Here is a 15,382-nt window from a genome sequence, read left to right as displayed (position 1 = left end):
TTGCTTCTGGGACAACTTGTCCCAGAATATCTTTGTTTTAAAAGAAAATATTTTGCAAATGAATTCTGTAACAAGGAGAGGTTTACACTTATGGGGATGGAAGCTCATGTGGAGGAAATCATCAACAGCATCTCCCCGTTTGTGTATTTTGATGTGACATTCCTTACCACGAGGGAAAGAGGCACTTCTGCAGCTTCCCTACCCCTAAGCCTCCTTCCAGCTCAGGGAGGTATCACAAAGCCACTCACCACTCCATCTCCACTTTATTTCTTGTCATTTATTAACACAACCATACTGGTTTGAGATCTCTGCCCATCTCTTAGTAGAAGGCATCCAAAGTGGTTGGAACAACTGATGGAAAAATAATAAACGTTTTCAGCTGCAGTTGTTCAGCTTCTGGATGAGTTGTTGTTTATAAACATCTTGTCTAGAACTGTCAAGAGGTGGAGCCAACATCATTGAGAGATGATAAATTCTGACACGGTACTCTGAGATTTTGCTGCCACTGAATGTAGGTTAATATGGGATTCAATGGGAAATCTGGCTTGTCTATTGCTACGTATTGCAGGAAAAGAAAGAACTTTTCATTTGTCTGCAGATTGCTAATTGAAGTTTATTGCACATGCAAAAGGTTAATTTGGGTGTGTTACCCCAGTAATCACATGCACTGTCTCAGAATAAACTATATTGCTATGCCTATTAATGATCTGGCCTGTGGGATTTGGGACATTATTTTGTAAGATTATGGCAAATAGGCATTTTAGTAAGCAGCAGTGTCCTTAAGGGTAAACAACTGGGACAGAGTGGAGTTGCAAGTCTCTGGTATGAAAACCTTTTCTTTGACCCTTAATTTAGTTATTCCCTGAGATGCATGTAATTTGTTCTTTGTGATGATACACTGAAAACAGAGGTCTCATCTGTTCTAGATGAAAATTATATCCTATTCTTATTACTGCTAATGCTTTAGAGTAGTATTTAAAGGCCTCAGATTAATTCATGGCTTCTTCATGCTAGGTGTGGTGTATGTACACACAGTAAGCGCACTGCCCCAAAGACCTTACATTTTAATTAAATAAAGGTTGGAGGAAGGAAGTTTTATTACCTCTGTCACAAATGGGAAATGATAACAGAGAGAACCTAAAAGGACTGAGAATTACACTCCTCCTGCAACGAGTCCTGTATTTGCCTGTAATATATCCTCCCTTCCTGCTTTTGTTAAGCTGCTGTAAATTGGTAGGTAGATGGCTGGTCTCTCCCTCAGAGAGGGAGTTTACTATAATGCTGCGTATGTTTTGAGGTTTTATGTAATGAAAGGCATTATGTAGATAGATAGCGATTTAATTTAGATCTGATTAAGTTATTCTGGAGAAATATTTCTGTGGAGTAGGTAGATCCATATGAATCTTGTGTGCACTGCTTGTTGCCATATGAGCACACTATTGCATAGATTCTGTGTTCCCAGGGGGGCTGCACTGTTGGCGCGTGCATGTTTTAAGGCACACAAGTATAACTTTTTTATTGTTGTTATTATTATTATTATTATTATTCCCTGTAGTTTTCTAAAATAGTAAAAAAGCAATAGCCCTCAAGATGTTGGACCATTGCACAGGATTCATGGGAGGCCTGACACACCAGTGCCCGCTTAGTCTCCCAGAAATGCATCTCCTTTTCCCCCTGCCCCTGGGAAGTGCCATGCTTATTCTGAAATGCGTTTTAAACATTTTCAGTTTGACCTTTTGGCTTAACATTATTAAAAAATCAAAACAAACAACAACACAAAAACGAAAAACCCTAGATCTTCATGAAATCGTGTTTTGGGAAAATTTTTTCTATCTAGGCACATAAACCTGAAGATAACTTGCTTTCCTTTTTCCCTGGTCAGTACCTGCATGTTCAGTACAGTGGTCTTGAGGTGAAACACAACCAGAATTTAAGCAGATGAGGTGGAGAGGGAGAAAAAAGGGTGTAATATAAATCAGGAGAATAAACAAAGAACAGGTAAAATCCAAGCACAACTCAGACACTCTCCTCGTATCTTTGCATTTCAGTATTGATGGCCTTTGCTGTTGGACTTTTACCAACAGCAATCCTCTACACTGACAGTCTCTCACCTCTGTCCTGTCCTGCCCCTGTCTGGTAAATGGGTACAGTTATTTTCTGTCTCACAGACTTTAGAGTCCTTGAGTTAAAACGGCTGCAAAGCAGCAGACTTTTCATTTGCATTTTATTTAATAATAAACAGCATTATTTTTATTGCTGTCAAAGGCTCTGTCCATCTGCTTTTTCTCTGTTTAAAGAAAGATGCCCAACGCTGAAAATAATTAAGAGCCTTCTGATTCCTTGAGCATTCAGAAGTAATCTCTTGTTTACCCCCTATGGAAGTGAAATGTAAATGTGTAAAATAAGTAATCTTTTAGATATTAAACCACCGAACTTCCTCGGTTGATGAGACAAGCCAAGCACTTGGGAAAGCACATCACCAGTGTATACCCTTACTAGCAAACACTGGAGCTTTGTTATAAAACATGCAAACATCCTGAGGAAGTGCCAGTAATTTGCAATAAACACTGTGTGTAAACAATTACCTGTGACTTGTTACACTTGTTTGTACAGGCAGCTGGCTAAACAGATCTGTGGGCACTTGTAAACCCCTGTGCCCTTCAAACTTGATCCTGGAAAACAATCACTTTGTGTTTGATTTCTGAAGTAAGAAGTTTAGTCTTTTGTACCTCGCAGCTGGCAAGGACTAAGTGTGGATGCTTAGAGAGGCATGGACAAAAGCTGGAGAAGTAAAACGTGATGGTGGTGTTTTTATGAGAACTGTTAAGACACTTTCGTGTCTTGTCATCCGACTAAAGGAAGGGTTTTGTGACAAGGTACTTGATGGGAAAACTGGTATTACTGGTGAAGGGTCTCGTGGTGTCAGAGAGATGAAAGTGATTTGGTCACGTAAGGTCCAAGGAAGGGGCAAGGGTGATTTATTTTCTCGTGGCTCAGCAAGATGGATGTTAAGGATCTGCTAGCGCAGCTAGGCGTGATGCGGCCTCTCCCTTCGGACCCTGAAGCGTTAATGCTGCACGAGTGGGGGCCGGTGGAGAACGCAGGATTTGCCAGTCACAGCGCATCCTGTAACCCACCGGGTCACCCGGCCCGATCCCTATGGAGGGCAGCCTGAAGAGCGGCGGCACATTCTGTCTCCCGCTCCAGGTGCTGCCGCCGAGCACTCGCTGCTGCTGTGCCCCCGGGGAGGAGCAGGAGGCACCTCCGCAGCCGCTGCCCTCCCGCTTCTCAGGGCACCGCGGCTCCCGTTATCCCGCCACAGGAGGAAACCCAGGGGAGGGCCCCAGGGCCGTGCAACGAACCCGGGCCCGGGCCCCACGGGTCCTGTCCGCGCCGGCCACGGCGCTACGCGCGCGCAGTGCGCAGCGCGGGGGAAGGGCGCGCAGGCGCAGGGCGCGCCCCGGCGGCGGGCGGGAGCCGCTAAGGGGGGGATCTGCGCTCTCGGTGCAGCCACCGACCCGCCCGGTCCGTAAGGGACGGTCTCGATGCCGGCCTCCATCGAGTGCGGCGGGCTCCGGTCCCTGCCCCGCGCTCCTCCCGAGGCAGGCGGCACACAAAGGACCGCGGTGTCCGCCCATCTCGGCACACGCCCCCCTGCCAAACACAAAATAACCACCCAAAAGGGCCCAGCCCCCCGCCGGCGCTGTGCCGGGAGCGGGCGGGGAAGCAATACCCGGCCGGCGAGGAGACGGGCAGCACGGCGAGGCCGGAGGATCGCAACCGGGCTGCAGGGCCCGGTATTGTTTCGGCATCCGACAACAAAGAGCGGAGCCGGGCCGGGGTGCGGGAGGGGGGGCTGTGGGGGGGGTCAGCGCCGGCCCCTCAGCGCCGCGCCCGGCCAATGGCGGCGGTGCGGGGCTGTCAGCGATCGCGGGTGCGCTGCGGGCCCCCCCCCGCTCCCCCTGTCCCTCCGCCCTCCGCCCGCCTCTCCGGAGCCGTCTGGCTGCAGCAGCGCCTCAGACAGAGGAGGGGAGAGGAGGGAAAAAAAACGCTGAGTGAGTGGAGTGGAGCCTGGGAGGGGCTCCTTAAAGAAACGCTGCCGTCGCTTGGCATTGTGGCCAGCGAGGAACTCGAGGGGGGGAAGCCATCGGAGCTCCTCTCGCTATCCTCTTCCCACCCCCCCACCCCACCCCCAGCCGACAAAAAAAAAAAAAAAAAAAAAGGAAAAAAAAAGCAAACCAAAAAAAAAAAAAAAGCAAACCTCCGGGGGGGAACCGTGGGGGGGGTCCTGAGAACATCTTATAAACCGGATTGCACTGAGCGGAGGGGGAAAAAAAGGAAAAAAAAAAAGATACAAAATATACAAGCAAAAGGCAACAACTCCCCGGTCTCCAGCAGTTGCCCACCCTCCCTTCCCTTCTCTCCTGCTGGCCATCTGCCTTGGGTTTTCCTTTGTGTCTGATCTTTTACTACTGAGCCGAGCGCAGGAGGAGGGTGCAGCGCTCGCAGGGACTATGCCCAGCTCGCTTTTCGCAGACATGGAGAGGAACGGGAGCGGCGGCGGCGGCGGCGGTGGCGGTGGTGGCGGGGGAGAGACCCTGGATGACCAAAGAGCCCTCCAGATCGCCCTGGATCAGCTCTCCCTGCTGGGGCTGGACAACGACGAGACGGGCTCCATTTACGACAGCGAGCCTCGGAAAAAGAGCGTGAACATGACCGAGTGCGTCCCGGTGCCCAGCTCGGAGCATGTCGCGGAGATAGTGGGGAGACAAGGTGGGTGACGGACGGACGGACGGACTGCATGCCTCCCGGGGGTGCGGGCCAGCGGGGCTCCCCGCTGGGCTGCCGGGCGAGTGGTTCAGCTGTCGCACTGGCCGTGCCCGGGCGAGCTGCAGCTGTCCTGTGGTGGCCAGCGCCGGCTTCACCAGACAAAGAAAGTGCAGCAGTGATGTTCCCGAGGAGCGTTATGCATCAGTTTCGGGATGCACTTTCAGCTGCCGGGAGGGGAAAGGAAAATGGAAAAAAACAAAACAAAACAAAAACCAACAACCGCGATAATAATAAAAAATCGCTCCTTTCCTCCGGCTGCAAAAGTTAAGATTTGCAAGAGGAAACGGGAGGAAAATGGGAGCCTCGATGCTTCCTCCCCCCAAACTTAGAAATCGTGGATTATTTTTAAGGAAGAGAAATGGAGTGGGGAAGTGGAACAATGGGATTGGAATAAAGCATCCGCAGTGGGGAATGTGGCTCATTCCGTACAGCCGCCCCTCCTCACCTTCCTAAGAACTGATTTTATTTTTTCCGAGAGGAAAGTGCTGAGCAGGAATGCGGACTGGCGGGTGTCTTGGTTTGTTAGGGCTGCTTGCATTTTATTTTATTATATTTTATTCTGGTCATGCAGTTTTTCTGCACGCTCCTTTTTGTGTTGCCATTCCTGCAAACTGCACGTTGGTAGTTTTGGGGCAGTTTGCATGGCAGATGTATCTGTGGCCACTTGCGATGCCTTTGGGCGTGTGCCAGAGCTGTGGGCTGACATTACTTTACACTGTGACTGGGATGACTGGACGAGATGCCAGCGATCACCTGGGGTAGGGGGCAATGTGTTTCGGGTGGGTGTGTTTCTTCTCCCCTCCTTAGCTGCACCCAAATAATGGGTTGTAACCGGTTCTCCCCACCACCTCCCCTTCCTCCCCCTCCCCTTCGCCCTCCATCTCCCGCATCTCTGTTCCCAGGTTGTAAAATCAAAGCTCTGCGGGCAAAGACCAACACCTACATCAAGACCCCGGTTCGCGGGGAGGAGCCGCTCTTTGTTGTGACGGGCAGAAAGGAAGATGTGGCCATGGCCCGCAGGGAAATCATCTCAGCGGCCGAGCACTTCTCCATGATCCGAGCATCACGGAACAAGAACACAGCCCTGAACGGCACTGTCCCCGGCCCCCCGAACCTGCCCGGCCAAACCACCATCCAGGTGCGGGTGCCTTATCGCGTGGTGGGCTTGGTTGTGGGGCCCAAAGGGGCCACCATCAAGCGTATCCAGCAGCAGACGCACACCTACATTGTGACCCCGAGCCGGGACAAGGAGCCAGTCTTTGAGGTGACGGGCATGCCCGAGAATGTGGACCGGGCCCGGGAGGAGATCGAGGCGCACATCGCTATGCGCACCGGCGGCATCATCGAGCTGACCGACGAGAACGACTTCCACGCCAACGGCACGGATGTGGGCTTCGAGCTAAACGGCACGGGCAGCCTCTGGAGCAAGCCAACGCCACCCAGCATCACGCCCACCCCAGGCCGCAAGCCCTTCTGCAACTACCGCAACGACAGCTCCAGCTCGCTGGGCAGCGCCTCCACCGACTCCTACTTCGGCGGCGGCTCGGGGGGGGGCGGCGGCGCCCGCCTGGCCGATTACAGCCCCCCGAGCCCGGCGCTGAGCTTCACCCACAACGGTAACAACAACAACAACAGCGGCAGCGCCAACGGCTATGTGTACGGCGGCGGCGGCGGCGACGTCCTCTCCTCCCCGGACTGCTGCTCCGAGCTGCCGTTCGACTCGCCGCCCGGCTTCGACCTGGCGCCCGCCCCGCCGCCGGGGGCCGCGCTCCTCTGGCCGCAGTTCGAGCGCGGCCCCGCCGCGCCCCCCTCGCCCGCGCCCTCGCCCGCCACCGCCTTCCCGGGCGCCGCGCCCGCCAATGCCAACCTGGCGCTGCTGGTGAGCGGCCCCCGGCGCGGCGGCGGCGCCCCGCCCCCGGCGCGGCTCTCCCCGCCCCTGCACGGCGGCGCGGCGGGGCCCGAGCACCCGCTGGCGCGGCGGGTGCGCAGCGACCCCGGCGGGCGGCTGCTGGCCGGCTCCTACCCGCTGTACGGCAACGGGCTGGGCGCGCACCTGCCGGGGCTGCCCTCCGACTCGTCCGGCTCCTCCTCCTCCTCGTCCAGCTCCTCGTCCAGCTCCTCCTGCTCGTCGTCCGGCGTGCGGCGGAAGGGCAGCCGCGACTGCTCGGTGTGCTTCGAGAGCGAGGTGATCGCGGCGCTGGTGCCCTGCGGCCACAACCTCTTCTGCATGGAGTGCGCCAACCGCATCTGCGAGAAGACGGAGCCGCAGTGCCCCGTCTGCCACAGCGCCGTCACCCAGGCCATCCGCATCTTCTCCTGAGGGCCGGGAAGAGCAGGGCAGGGCCGGGCTGACCCGGTCGCACCGGGGCCCGCGAAGGGGGTGCGGGCTGCGAGCGAGGCGCAGCCGAGGGAGGGCGGGGGGTGGTGGTGGTGACAGCGGGTGCATGCTATAAATAATAACGGGCGACTCCATTCTAGTGCTAGGCTAGTTTTTACACTGTACTTTAATACGAAGCTTCCAAAACTCCCCCTTTTTTATAAACAAACAAAAGAAAAAACATAGAAAAAAATACTGAAAGTAGAAGATGCTTATGATGATGACAATGGTGTGTGGACTGTTAGTAAACCGTGCTGGTAGTTCCTAGGATGCTTATTATGAAATAATTAAATCTATGGGTGGATACTTTTCTGAATGTTCTTGAAAGGGCAAGAAGTTCCTGTGAAAAAACCATGATACTGCAGCTTTATCAAAGTTTAAAAAAGAAAAAAAAAACACAAACTGTAACATATCTCTTATATATATTAAAAACGTTTAAAGGTTTTAAAGATAAATTGCATTAATACAGATTGAAGTATTTTATTCTTTTTTGACTTGAAAAATTATATTTCATATTGCAAAGATGTTTACAAGTATTTTAATTTAAGTTCAGTGAACTTTTTGTAGCTGGGTTAAATCTTTTTTATTTTAGTATGGCCTTATGGCAAAGAACACTGTATTATTTTAATATCACACAATTGTGAACGGAATTACAAACCATAAAATGTGTAATGCTTTGAACAGTATTCTGTTGGGATGGAGATTTTATAGGTTCAGAAAAAAAAATCTTTTAGATCTGCTTCACCCAGCATATTTTCTATTCAGTGATATAAAGCATATTTTATTCTATATTATTACAAAAATGGAAATGTATAAACATATGTCAAAAGGAACTGTTGAAGCTTTCTAACATTTGTATAAATAGAATTCAGTGGAAATTACAAAAATTCTGTTGCACCACTATAGTTTTAGTATTTCTATTTTAATACATTTGTTTACCACTTGTTTATGTATATGTAGGTGACGTTACTTGAGCTTAAATGTACTTTACTGAGCAAAGTTTAAAAACAAAGTATATTTTATTTTATGATAAAGGGCCTTTAACCTCATGGTCAAATACTAATATTATATTTGCTGAGACAAGATTTGAAATTGTATCAAGAGTTTTATTTTTCTGACATTTAAAGTTCTACATAATAAAAGTAAAACTTAAGTAATGGTGCTACTTCATGTTTTTTTAAGTATTTCTATATAAATAAAATAAAATATTACAGAAAAAAAAAAGTGCTCTGTGTCATGATTTGATGTGATGTGCTGAAGAGTTTCTTCTGGAATATCTTGTTCCCTGCTTGTAGCACTGAAACATGTTGGGAGTTCAAACTCTGTCATGTTAATGTTGCTGGAACTCTTTAGCTTGTGAAGGCTTCCAGAAGAATCCTGCCAGCGATTCAGCGATCATACCTTAGAACATGTTTTTAGGGGAAAAAAATGACTGGTGTTTTTGTAATGTGTGGTACATTGCTGAGCTTATTCCACATCTAAAAATATGACTTTTTTCTCTGAATTTTTAGTTGTGAAAAATACCTGGTGGTGTGTGAATTGTTACCTTTAAGTAAAGCCTGTGTAAGAAGCAGAACCGGCAGCTTTGGGGTGTACAAACTGCTGTAGCATGGGTGGCTCTGCTGTTGGCTGTGTTCTGTAAAAGTCATGCCCGGGGACCTCCCAACACTGCCCTGACCTGGTGTTTTAATTCTACAGTAGAGCCAGGGCTTCAGCTGCCTTCCTGAGTGCTTGGAAGTGCTGCTTGGTATTTGATGGTTGTGGTTCAGGTAATTGGCGTTGACAAGCTTATTTGAATACAAAATTTATTGCCATATAAAGTTTGTTTGCTTTTGATGGTGCCTGCAGTGGTGTTGGGGTAAAGGAAGTACAGAGAGCTTGTTAGCTTTCTGACTAACGAGCTTAGGAACCCACCAGGCAAACCCTGCAATATTTTTGTTGCTGACTGTAGTCAACGTGTTTGAATGAACTTGCTGGGTAGAGCGTGTCAGAGCATATTTCAGGAGGTAGCTGCAGATCACTTTAAATGTTGGTTTTGTGCATGTGCCGGTGCACTTCTCAGCAGGAGAGTGCAAACAACAAAACAAGCCCTAAACTGTAGCGTATTTCATATGTCCTACTTTGTGCTTAGCAGTGTGTGCCAGAGCTGCTCTGCTCGGATCTCCTTTATGGACTCCAGAGCTGCTGGTTGGGTGGGAAAGGGGAGGAGGGAGGATGCGGCAGGGGATGATGGGATCTCTTTGTTTGATTTGATCTGATTTTTGCTTCTTTCATTGAACTGTGATTGTGGCATCATCTGATTTATAGAGTTAAAATCTCTCACTTGAGTGTTGCATTTGTGTCAGGAAGCTTGTCATTTTGAATGATGGGTAAAAAAACCCCACCCAGTGCTGTGGAAGAGAATCCAGAGAGTGGCAGAGAAGGTGTGCTTAAATACAGTAGTGGTACAGATACTGACCAAAAAACCCTTGGCAAAATCGGTTACTTCAAAAGGATCAGGAAGTTTAAGTCCACATGTATATTTTCTTAATGATGGGTGTTTAGGAAATGTACTCAAAATGCGTCAATCAATTTCTTGTTTCAGTGCAAACATCCTGTGCTCTTGTCTGGGATAAGTTATGAAAATGGGTATGATTAAAAAAGAGTTTGATCACTTTGTATTTCCCAAGCTTAGTGAAACCAAAAGGTCAATAGGATGAACAAAAAGTGAAAACTACATTCTCCTCCCTTTTTTTTCCCCCTTAATGTCCAATGCTTTGTGTCTCAGTGATGTTGACAGCAGTGGTACAGAGGGCTGTGAACTGCCGATGTTCCTCTGGAGAACTGCACTTGTGCAGCAGCTTGACAAACACCATGGACAGTGCGGTGTGACAGGGCATTGCCCTGCTCAGCGCTGAGCCCCTTATTAATGTGACCACCTCATCATCTGTGTTCATCTTGCAGGACTTCACTTGCTATTTTCTTTACCAAGCTGTGGCTGAAACAAAGACAATCCTTTCTTCATCTGTGGCTCTGGTGGCCTTTTTAGCCTGTGTATGCTATTTCACCCCCTTTGCATGCTCCAGTGCTCCACGTGCAACTCATTTTAGAGATGGCAAGATGGGCTGCAGTGCCTTAAAAACTGGTTGTGTTTGTTTCTCTTTGGGAGTTATTTTGCCTGCAGAGGGATTGGTCTGGATTACTCTTGCTTTGGTGTCCAATGATGCTTTTGCCTGGTGGCAGCTGCAGAGCCAGCCCTTTGCCGCCCAGCATGCCGGCGGGGTCAGCAGCATCCACCCGCAGCAGTTCTGATGTAGGGCTGGTGTGTTCCCCTCTGTTGGCAGGTTTTCAGAGGTGTGCTGGCACATGCAGGGTCCATTGTGCTACATCTTATCCTGGGTTACAGTGATGTGCCCCGGACCCAAATCTGTTCCCGGTGGGTGTGATGTTAAGTCCCTTGTCTTTGGCTGGTAGAGATGAGCGTGTGTAGGAATGTGCAGGCTACACATTTGTGTTGCGCCCCAGATCTATGCTTCAGGTCAGTCCCTCAGACCTCAGAGGCCATAAATCAGCACAGAATTTGTCCCAGGGTCTGGGGCCATATGGTGTACGGGAGCAGGAGAGGGATGCCCATGCGGAAGAAGAATAAAGGCCTATGTTTGGTGCAGAAATATTTCAAAGCCTGAGAAAGGGGCAAAGTTCAGTTTCTAATGGAGTGCTTTGAAACATATAGAAGTATATGGTCAATGTTTATCTTCCAGAACAAAGATTGCTTTGTTTTGCCAAATGTTTGTGTGTTGGTGCTGAAAACTGCTCCATGAGGGGCTCCGAGGCAGTGCTCAGGGGTGCAGATGACCCCATCACATGTGCCCAGCTTGGCCCTGCTGCCCAGCCCGCTCCTTGGAGGGATCTGCTAGGACCTGCACCTTCCGAGTGTTTTCCTGCCTTTGCTAATGTACGTGTATGGTTCCCAGTGCGTATGCACATCATTATCTCCAACAAGGGTACATTTACATTTGTAAGAATTATTACATACCAAGTCCTGAGCTTAATTATTCCTCTGTCCATATCTTGTACTCCACAGAATTTGCATAACAATCAGACATCAAAGCCAGAACCCTTCAGTGGAAGAAAGGCCTTTCCACTATATTATTTTAATAAAATAAATTATAATGATCAATTTAATCTAAATTTACTCTTTAGATATTTTTTTCTGCAAATCGATTGAAATGAGACTTAAAAGCAAACTTTGAATTTAGTAGTAAGAATCTAGTACAGTAACGTATTTAAATTAAATTGCTTTTTGTTTGATGTTTCTCACTCCTCTCTACCCCTCACCCTTCTTTTTTTTCCTCCATACTCCTTGTCTTGCCATTTTGGAAATTGAACTGTCCCTGAAGTAAATGGGAATTCTGCTGCTGGAAGAGCACACTGCTGAGTGTTGCATTTAATTGATCTAGAAATAGCAAAAAGGTAATTATTCACCCTGCCTCTGCTTATTTGTGTTTCCTGTACCTGTTGCCTTTCTAGTAGAGATGTTTTAATTAGAGAACAAAGACCATTTTAAAGCTAAGGTAGTTAAGGGATGCCTCAGTCTGTATGATCATTTGAATTCCTGATTTACCTTTTTATACTAATCAACCTGGCAAATGCCAAATGACCTGGGTTTGCAGGTAAAGAAGTGCTTTATCCGACGGTGGGTGATGTGGGAAGGCACTCATAACTGCTGTGTTCTCTTGCTTTGTTCTCAGAAAAAGTATATATAGATATATGTATGTGACCATATATTTAATATATACTTGTGTACACAGGTGACTGCTTAAAATCGTCCAGAAAATCGTGGATTATAAAGTCTTTCCTTTTTCAGTGCATTAAACAGTCTGTAATACCAGAAAAACTTTTATTGTAGTTTTATTACTTGATATTAAGGATTTTAATGAAGCTTTCACAGTTGGATATGTAAATTAATTACATCTCATCTAATTTCTAACTTTGATTAAAATGTAAAAAGCTTATTCTGTCTTAGTTTTGGTGAATTAGATTCTATCATGATGTGCTTGTATAGTGATGAAGTTGTTTCAAAAACACTTAAGCATTTGGTATATGGATTATTCTTTAATTTTATCTGTACACCTGTAGCATGTGCAATTCTGACTGTGCCCTAGATATATACTTGCGTATATGCACGATAATGTGAATACCACAGAGCCTGATCTATAAGGTTTGTGCAGTCCTGGTAAATAGCCTTTATCATGTGATATTGAATTTTTGGCTTTAGAGTCATAGAATGGTTTGGATTGGAAAGTACCTTAGGATCATCCAGTTCCAACCCCCTACCACAGACATGGACACCTCACACTAGACCATGTCACTCAAGGCTTTGTCCAGCCTTGCTCTGAACACTTCCAAGGACAGCGCATCCACAGTTTCCTTGGGCAGCCTGTTCCAGTGCCTCACCAATCTCACAGTAAATAACTTCTTCCTTAAATCTCCTTGTTTACGTTTAAACCCATTACCCCTTGTCCTATCACTATGATCACTGATGAAGTGTCCCTCTTCAGCATCCTTGTAGGCCCCTTCAGATACTGGAAGGCTACTATGAGGTCTCCACACAGCCTTCTCCAGCCTAACCAGCCCCAGTGCTCTGTTTCTCAGCCTGCCTCTAGCCACCCTCCCCTCTCCCCTCCCCTCTCCCCCCCCCCCCCCCCCCCCCCCCATCAGCCTTTCCTATTATTTAAGGAGCATCAGGTGGGTCTGCAGGATTTACTTGGATTCATTCTAGGCTGTTTTCTTCTGGGGTTTGAGCTCCATGAAACCAATAGCAGAAGTCCCTCTTGATCAGGAATTAATTTGGCCTATAAATTAAACTCTGGGAAATAAGGCTTGTTTGCATATAAAATCTTACCTAAGGCACGCAGGTAATATTTCTCCTTAGCAAACTCTTTAATGTGGGTTTGTTATTTGTTTGGGTTTTTTTTTTTGTAGGAAATATTTTGTTACAGCTTTTGTAGCAACGTATAGCTGGTAAGAAGGTTATTGGTTAAGAAAATCAGTCAGTTAATATAATCACGCTAAATGTGTCTTGCACCTTTACCACTACTTTAGCTTAGATTGATTAGCTGTCTCGAGAAATTTATAGCCTTTGATAAGATTGCACCAAGAGAAGTTTCTTGTTAGTTACAAATGGAGAACAAAAAGAGATTTTTTTGATGTTGCTCATTACTGGGTTTCCACTTGTGATGGAGATGAAATACAGTAAAGTGCTTTTTCCTCTCATGTGTAAGGGCTCTTCTGCCTTTCATACCTGGTAGAATTGTGTGCCCACTCCACATTAGTATGAATGGCAATTGCCCTCTAAGTGTTACTTCTGTGAATGGGTGAATAGTCTGTCGTCTCCTATTTTGTCCTTTGTCTTTATGTTTTCTTCACTTTTACCCTCCACAAAAGAGCCATAATTCAGACCTGAGAAAATGGCAGCATGCTCCAGCTTGTTATAGATCTTGTGACAGGTTTTGCTTTTGATGTCCTTTATATTTTGATGGGTGTACTAAACAGTAGAAGCTATCTTAATGAAAGGCAAAATTCAACGAGAGCATGATCTAGAAGGGTTTGATAGAGTCACAAAAGTTCCTGATACAAATTGGGAAATTATTTCCACGATTTAACTGTAAAGGGCAAGTAAATGACCCCCTTTTAAGAGTCAGAACAAAACAGGAGTGTTTTTCAGGATCTTCAGTTCTGCTACCGAGTCATTGTATCATCTCAGCTAATTAATTTTACCTTTTCTATGTTTCAGGATTTCCATCTGTGAACGAACTAATGACACCTACTTACAGGCAATATTGTGAAGTTTAATTAATTGACATTATTGAAGAATCCTGAGGTTGAAGTCCTGATGTAAGTACAAACATTATTACTGATAGTTTGTAATTAATCAGTTCACAGTAGCCAGCATGTGGGAATCATTGGTCTAGAGCAAACAAACACAGAACTACATTGTATTTGAAATCTGTGTGGGTTTTTTTACCAGATACATGGCTTTGCATGTTATTTGAACAATCTTACACTGTAAGGTGTGGTAGCCTTGATGTGGGAGAAATGAGATCCCAGTGTTATACCTAGGTCCCTGCTAACCTTTGTTGAGGATACAGAAAAACAACTTGGGCTACCAGTTTTCCTGCTTCCTCTGGTGTAACGTTACTAACACCTTAAATTGCGTTGCCCTTTTTTAATGAACATTAAAACGTTATTGTTATAAAGAAGCGTACAGCACTGATCGAGTAATCCCTGTGCATTTTGCTGCCTGTTATTGGAGAGAGCTTTTTCTGGATGAAGGCAGATGGGAGGGGTGATGTATTACGTCACAAAGCATCGGAAGGGAATTGATGTTGTGAAATTGTTTGTAATTTATATGGATAATAAGATCTATTCTTACTACTCATGGCTGGGATGCTGTTTGCATAATGATATGAGTACAGCTGTGCAGGTCTTAGGCCACATGTTTTAAAATGGCAGGAATATCTGAAAACAGTGGAATTTGAACCTCACCATAATTAAATACTAGGGAATGTATCTCTTTTTTCGTGATGTTGAATACACAGTTGACAATAAGGTGAGTGCAGTTGCTATCTGTATTGCTTTATAAAGACTGGTGACATTCCTGAATGACTCGATGCACTTGTTGTTGTCGGAAATCTAAGTCACAAGATATTTTTATTGGAAATATTTGCAACTGTTGTGCAAGTGCAAGGGGGAGGTTTAAAGCTTCATAAACGTTCATGTTTCTTTCTCCTTATGTCACTTACTTAAAAAAAGAAAGGCAGTCACATGCAATTATGAAACTGCTTCGTGTTTGACACAGTTGAAGATGATTTCAGGCCACAAAAACGTAAGTTTCTGTGAGTAATTTGAATTTAAACCCCACTCTGCCAGAAAACATCCTCAATCTTTGGAGTCACATGGTTCTTGGAAAGCTCCTTCTTGGCTGTGCAGGAGGTCAGCCTTTCAAGGAGAGAGTCTGTGCACAAACGTGCAGTGCTGCTAATGAGAGGAATTTCACACTTCTCCTGGACACAAGCTCTGTGTTCATCCTGCTGACTGCTGCCTCTGAAGCCTTTTGGTATTAGATGCTATAATGAATGCTGGGCCATTACTGAGCTGCTGTAGCAAACCACTGGAACTCTAGCTAAAGAGATG

General features: G+C 46.5%; 1 protein-coding gene and 1 long non-coding RNA gene across 2 annotated transcripts; one reads left to right on the top strand and one right to left on the bottom strand.

The window, feature by feature from the left end:
* Positions 1-259: 259 nt before the first annotated feature.
* On the bottom strand, positions 260-3,106 carry LOC133208991 (uncharacterized). Its single transcript, XR_009724554.1, has 2 exons — positions 2,586-3,106; positions 260-351 (listed from the first exon to the last, which is right to left on the bottom strand). It is a non-coding gene; the product is annotated as an uncharacterized LOC133208991 (long non-coding RNA).
* Positions 3,107-3,565: 459 nt separating this feature from the next.
* On the top strand, positions 3,566-8,425 carry MEX3B (mex-3 RNA binding family member B). Its single transcript, XM_061347269.1, has 2 exons — positions 3,566-4,773; positions 5,733-8,425. Exons 1-2 carry the CDS (start codon positions 4,515-4,517, stop codon positions 7,148-7,150), a joined length of 1,677 nt encoding a protein of 558 aa, XP_061203253.1. The 5' UTR covers positions 3,566-4,514; the 3' UTR covers positions 7,151-8,425.
* Positions 8,426-15,382: the final 6,957 nt, after the last annotated feature.

The sequence above is a fragment of the Neopsephotus bourkii genome, unplaced genomic scaffold, assembly GCF_033783945.1.
Source record: "Neopsephotus bourkii isolate Nb327-2 ecotype Australia unplaced genomic scaffold, CSIRO-AGI_Nbou_v1 NB_318, whole genome shotgun sequence".
Classification (NCBI taxonomy): Eukaryota; Metazoa; Chordata; class Aves; order Psittaciformes; family Psittacidae; genus Neopsephotus; species Neopsephotus bourkii.
Note: the sequence above shows the minus strand (reverse complement) of the source record. Positions and strands in the feature narration are given on the sequence as shown.

Bases quoted from the DNA above. Each gene is read 5' to 3' on its own strand.
- MEX3B (XM_061347269.1), top strand. From the start codon at position 4,515: ATGCCCAGCTCGCTTTTCGCAGACATGGAGAGGAACGGGAGCGGCGGC. The intron at 4,774-5,732 runs GTGGGTGACGGA...CTCTGTTCCCAG, and splicing joins GGAGATAGTGGGGAGACAAG to GTTGTAAAATCAAAGCTCTG.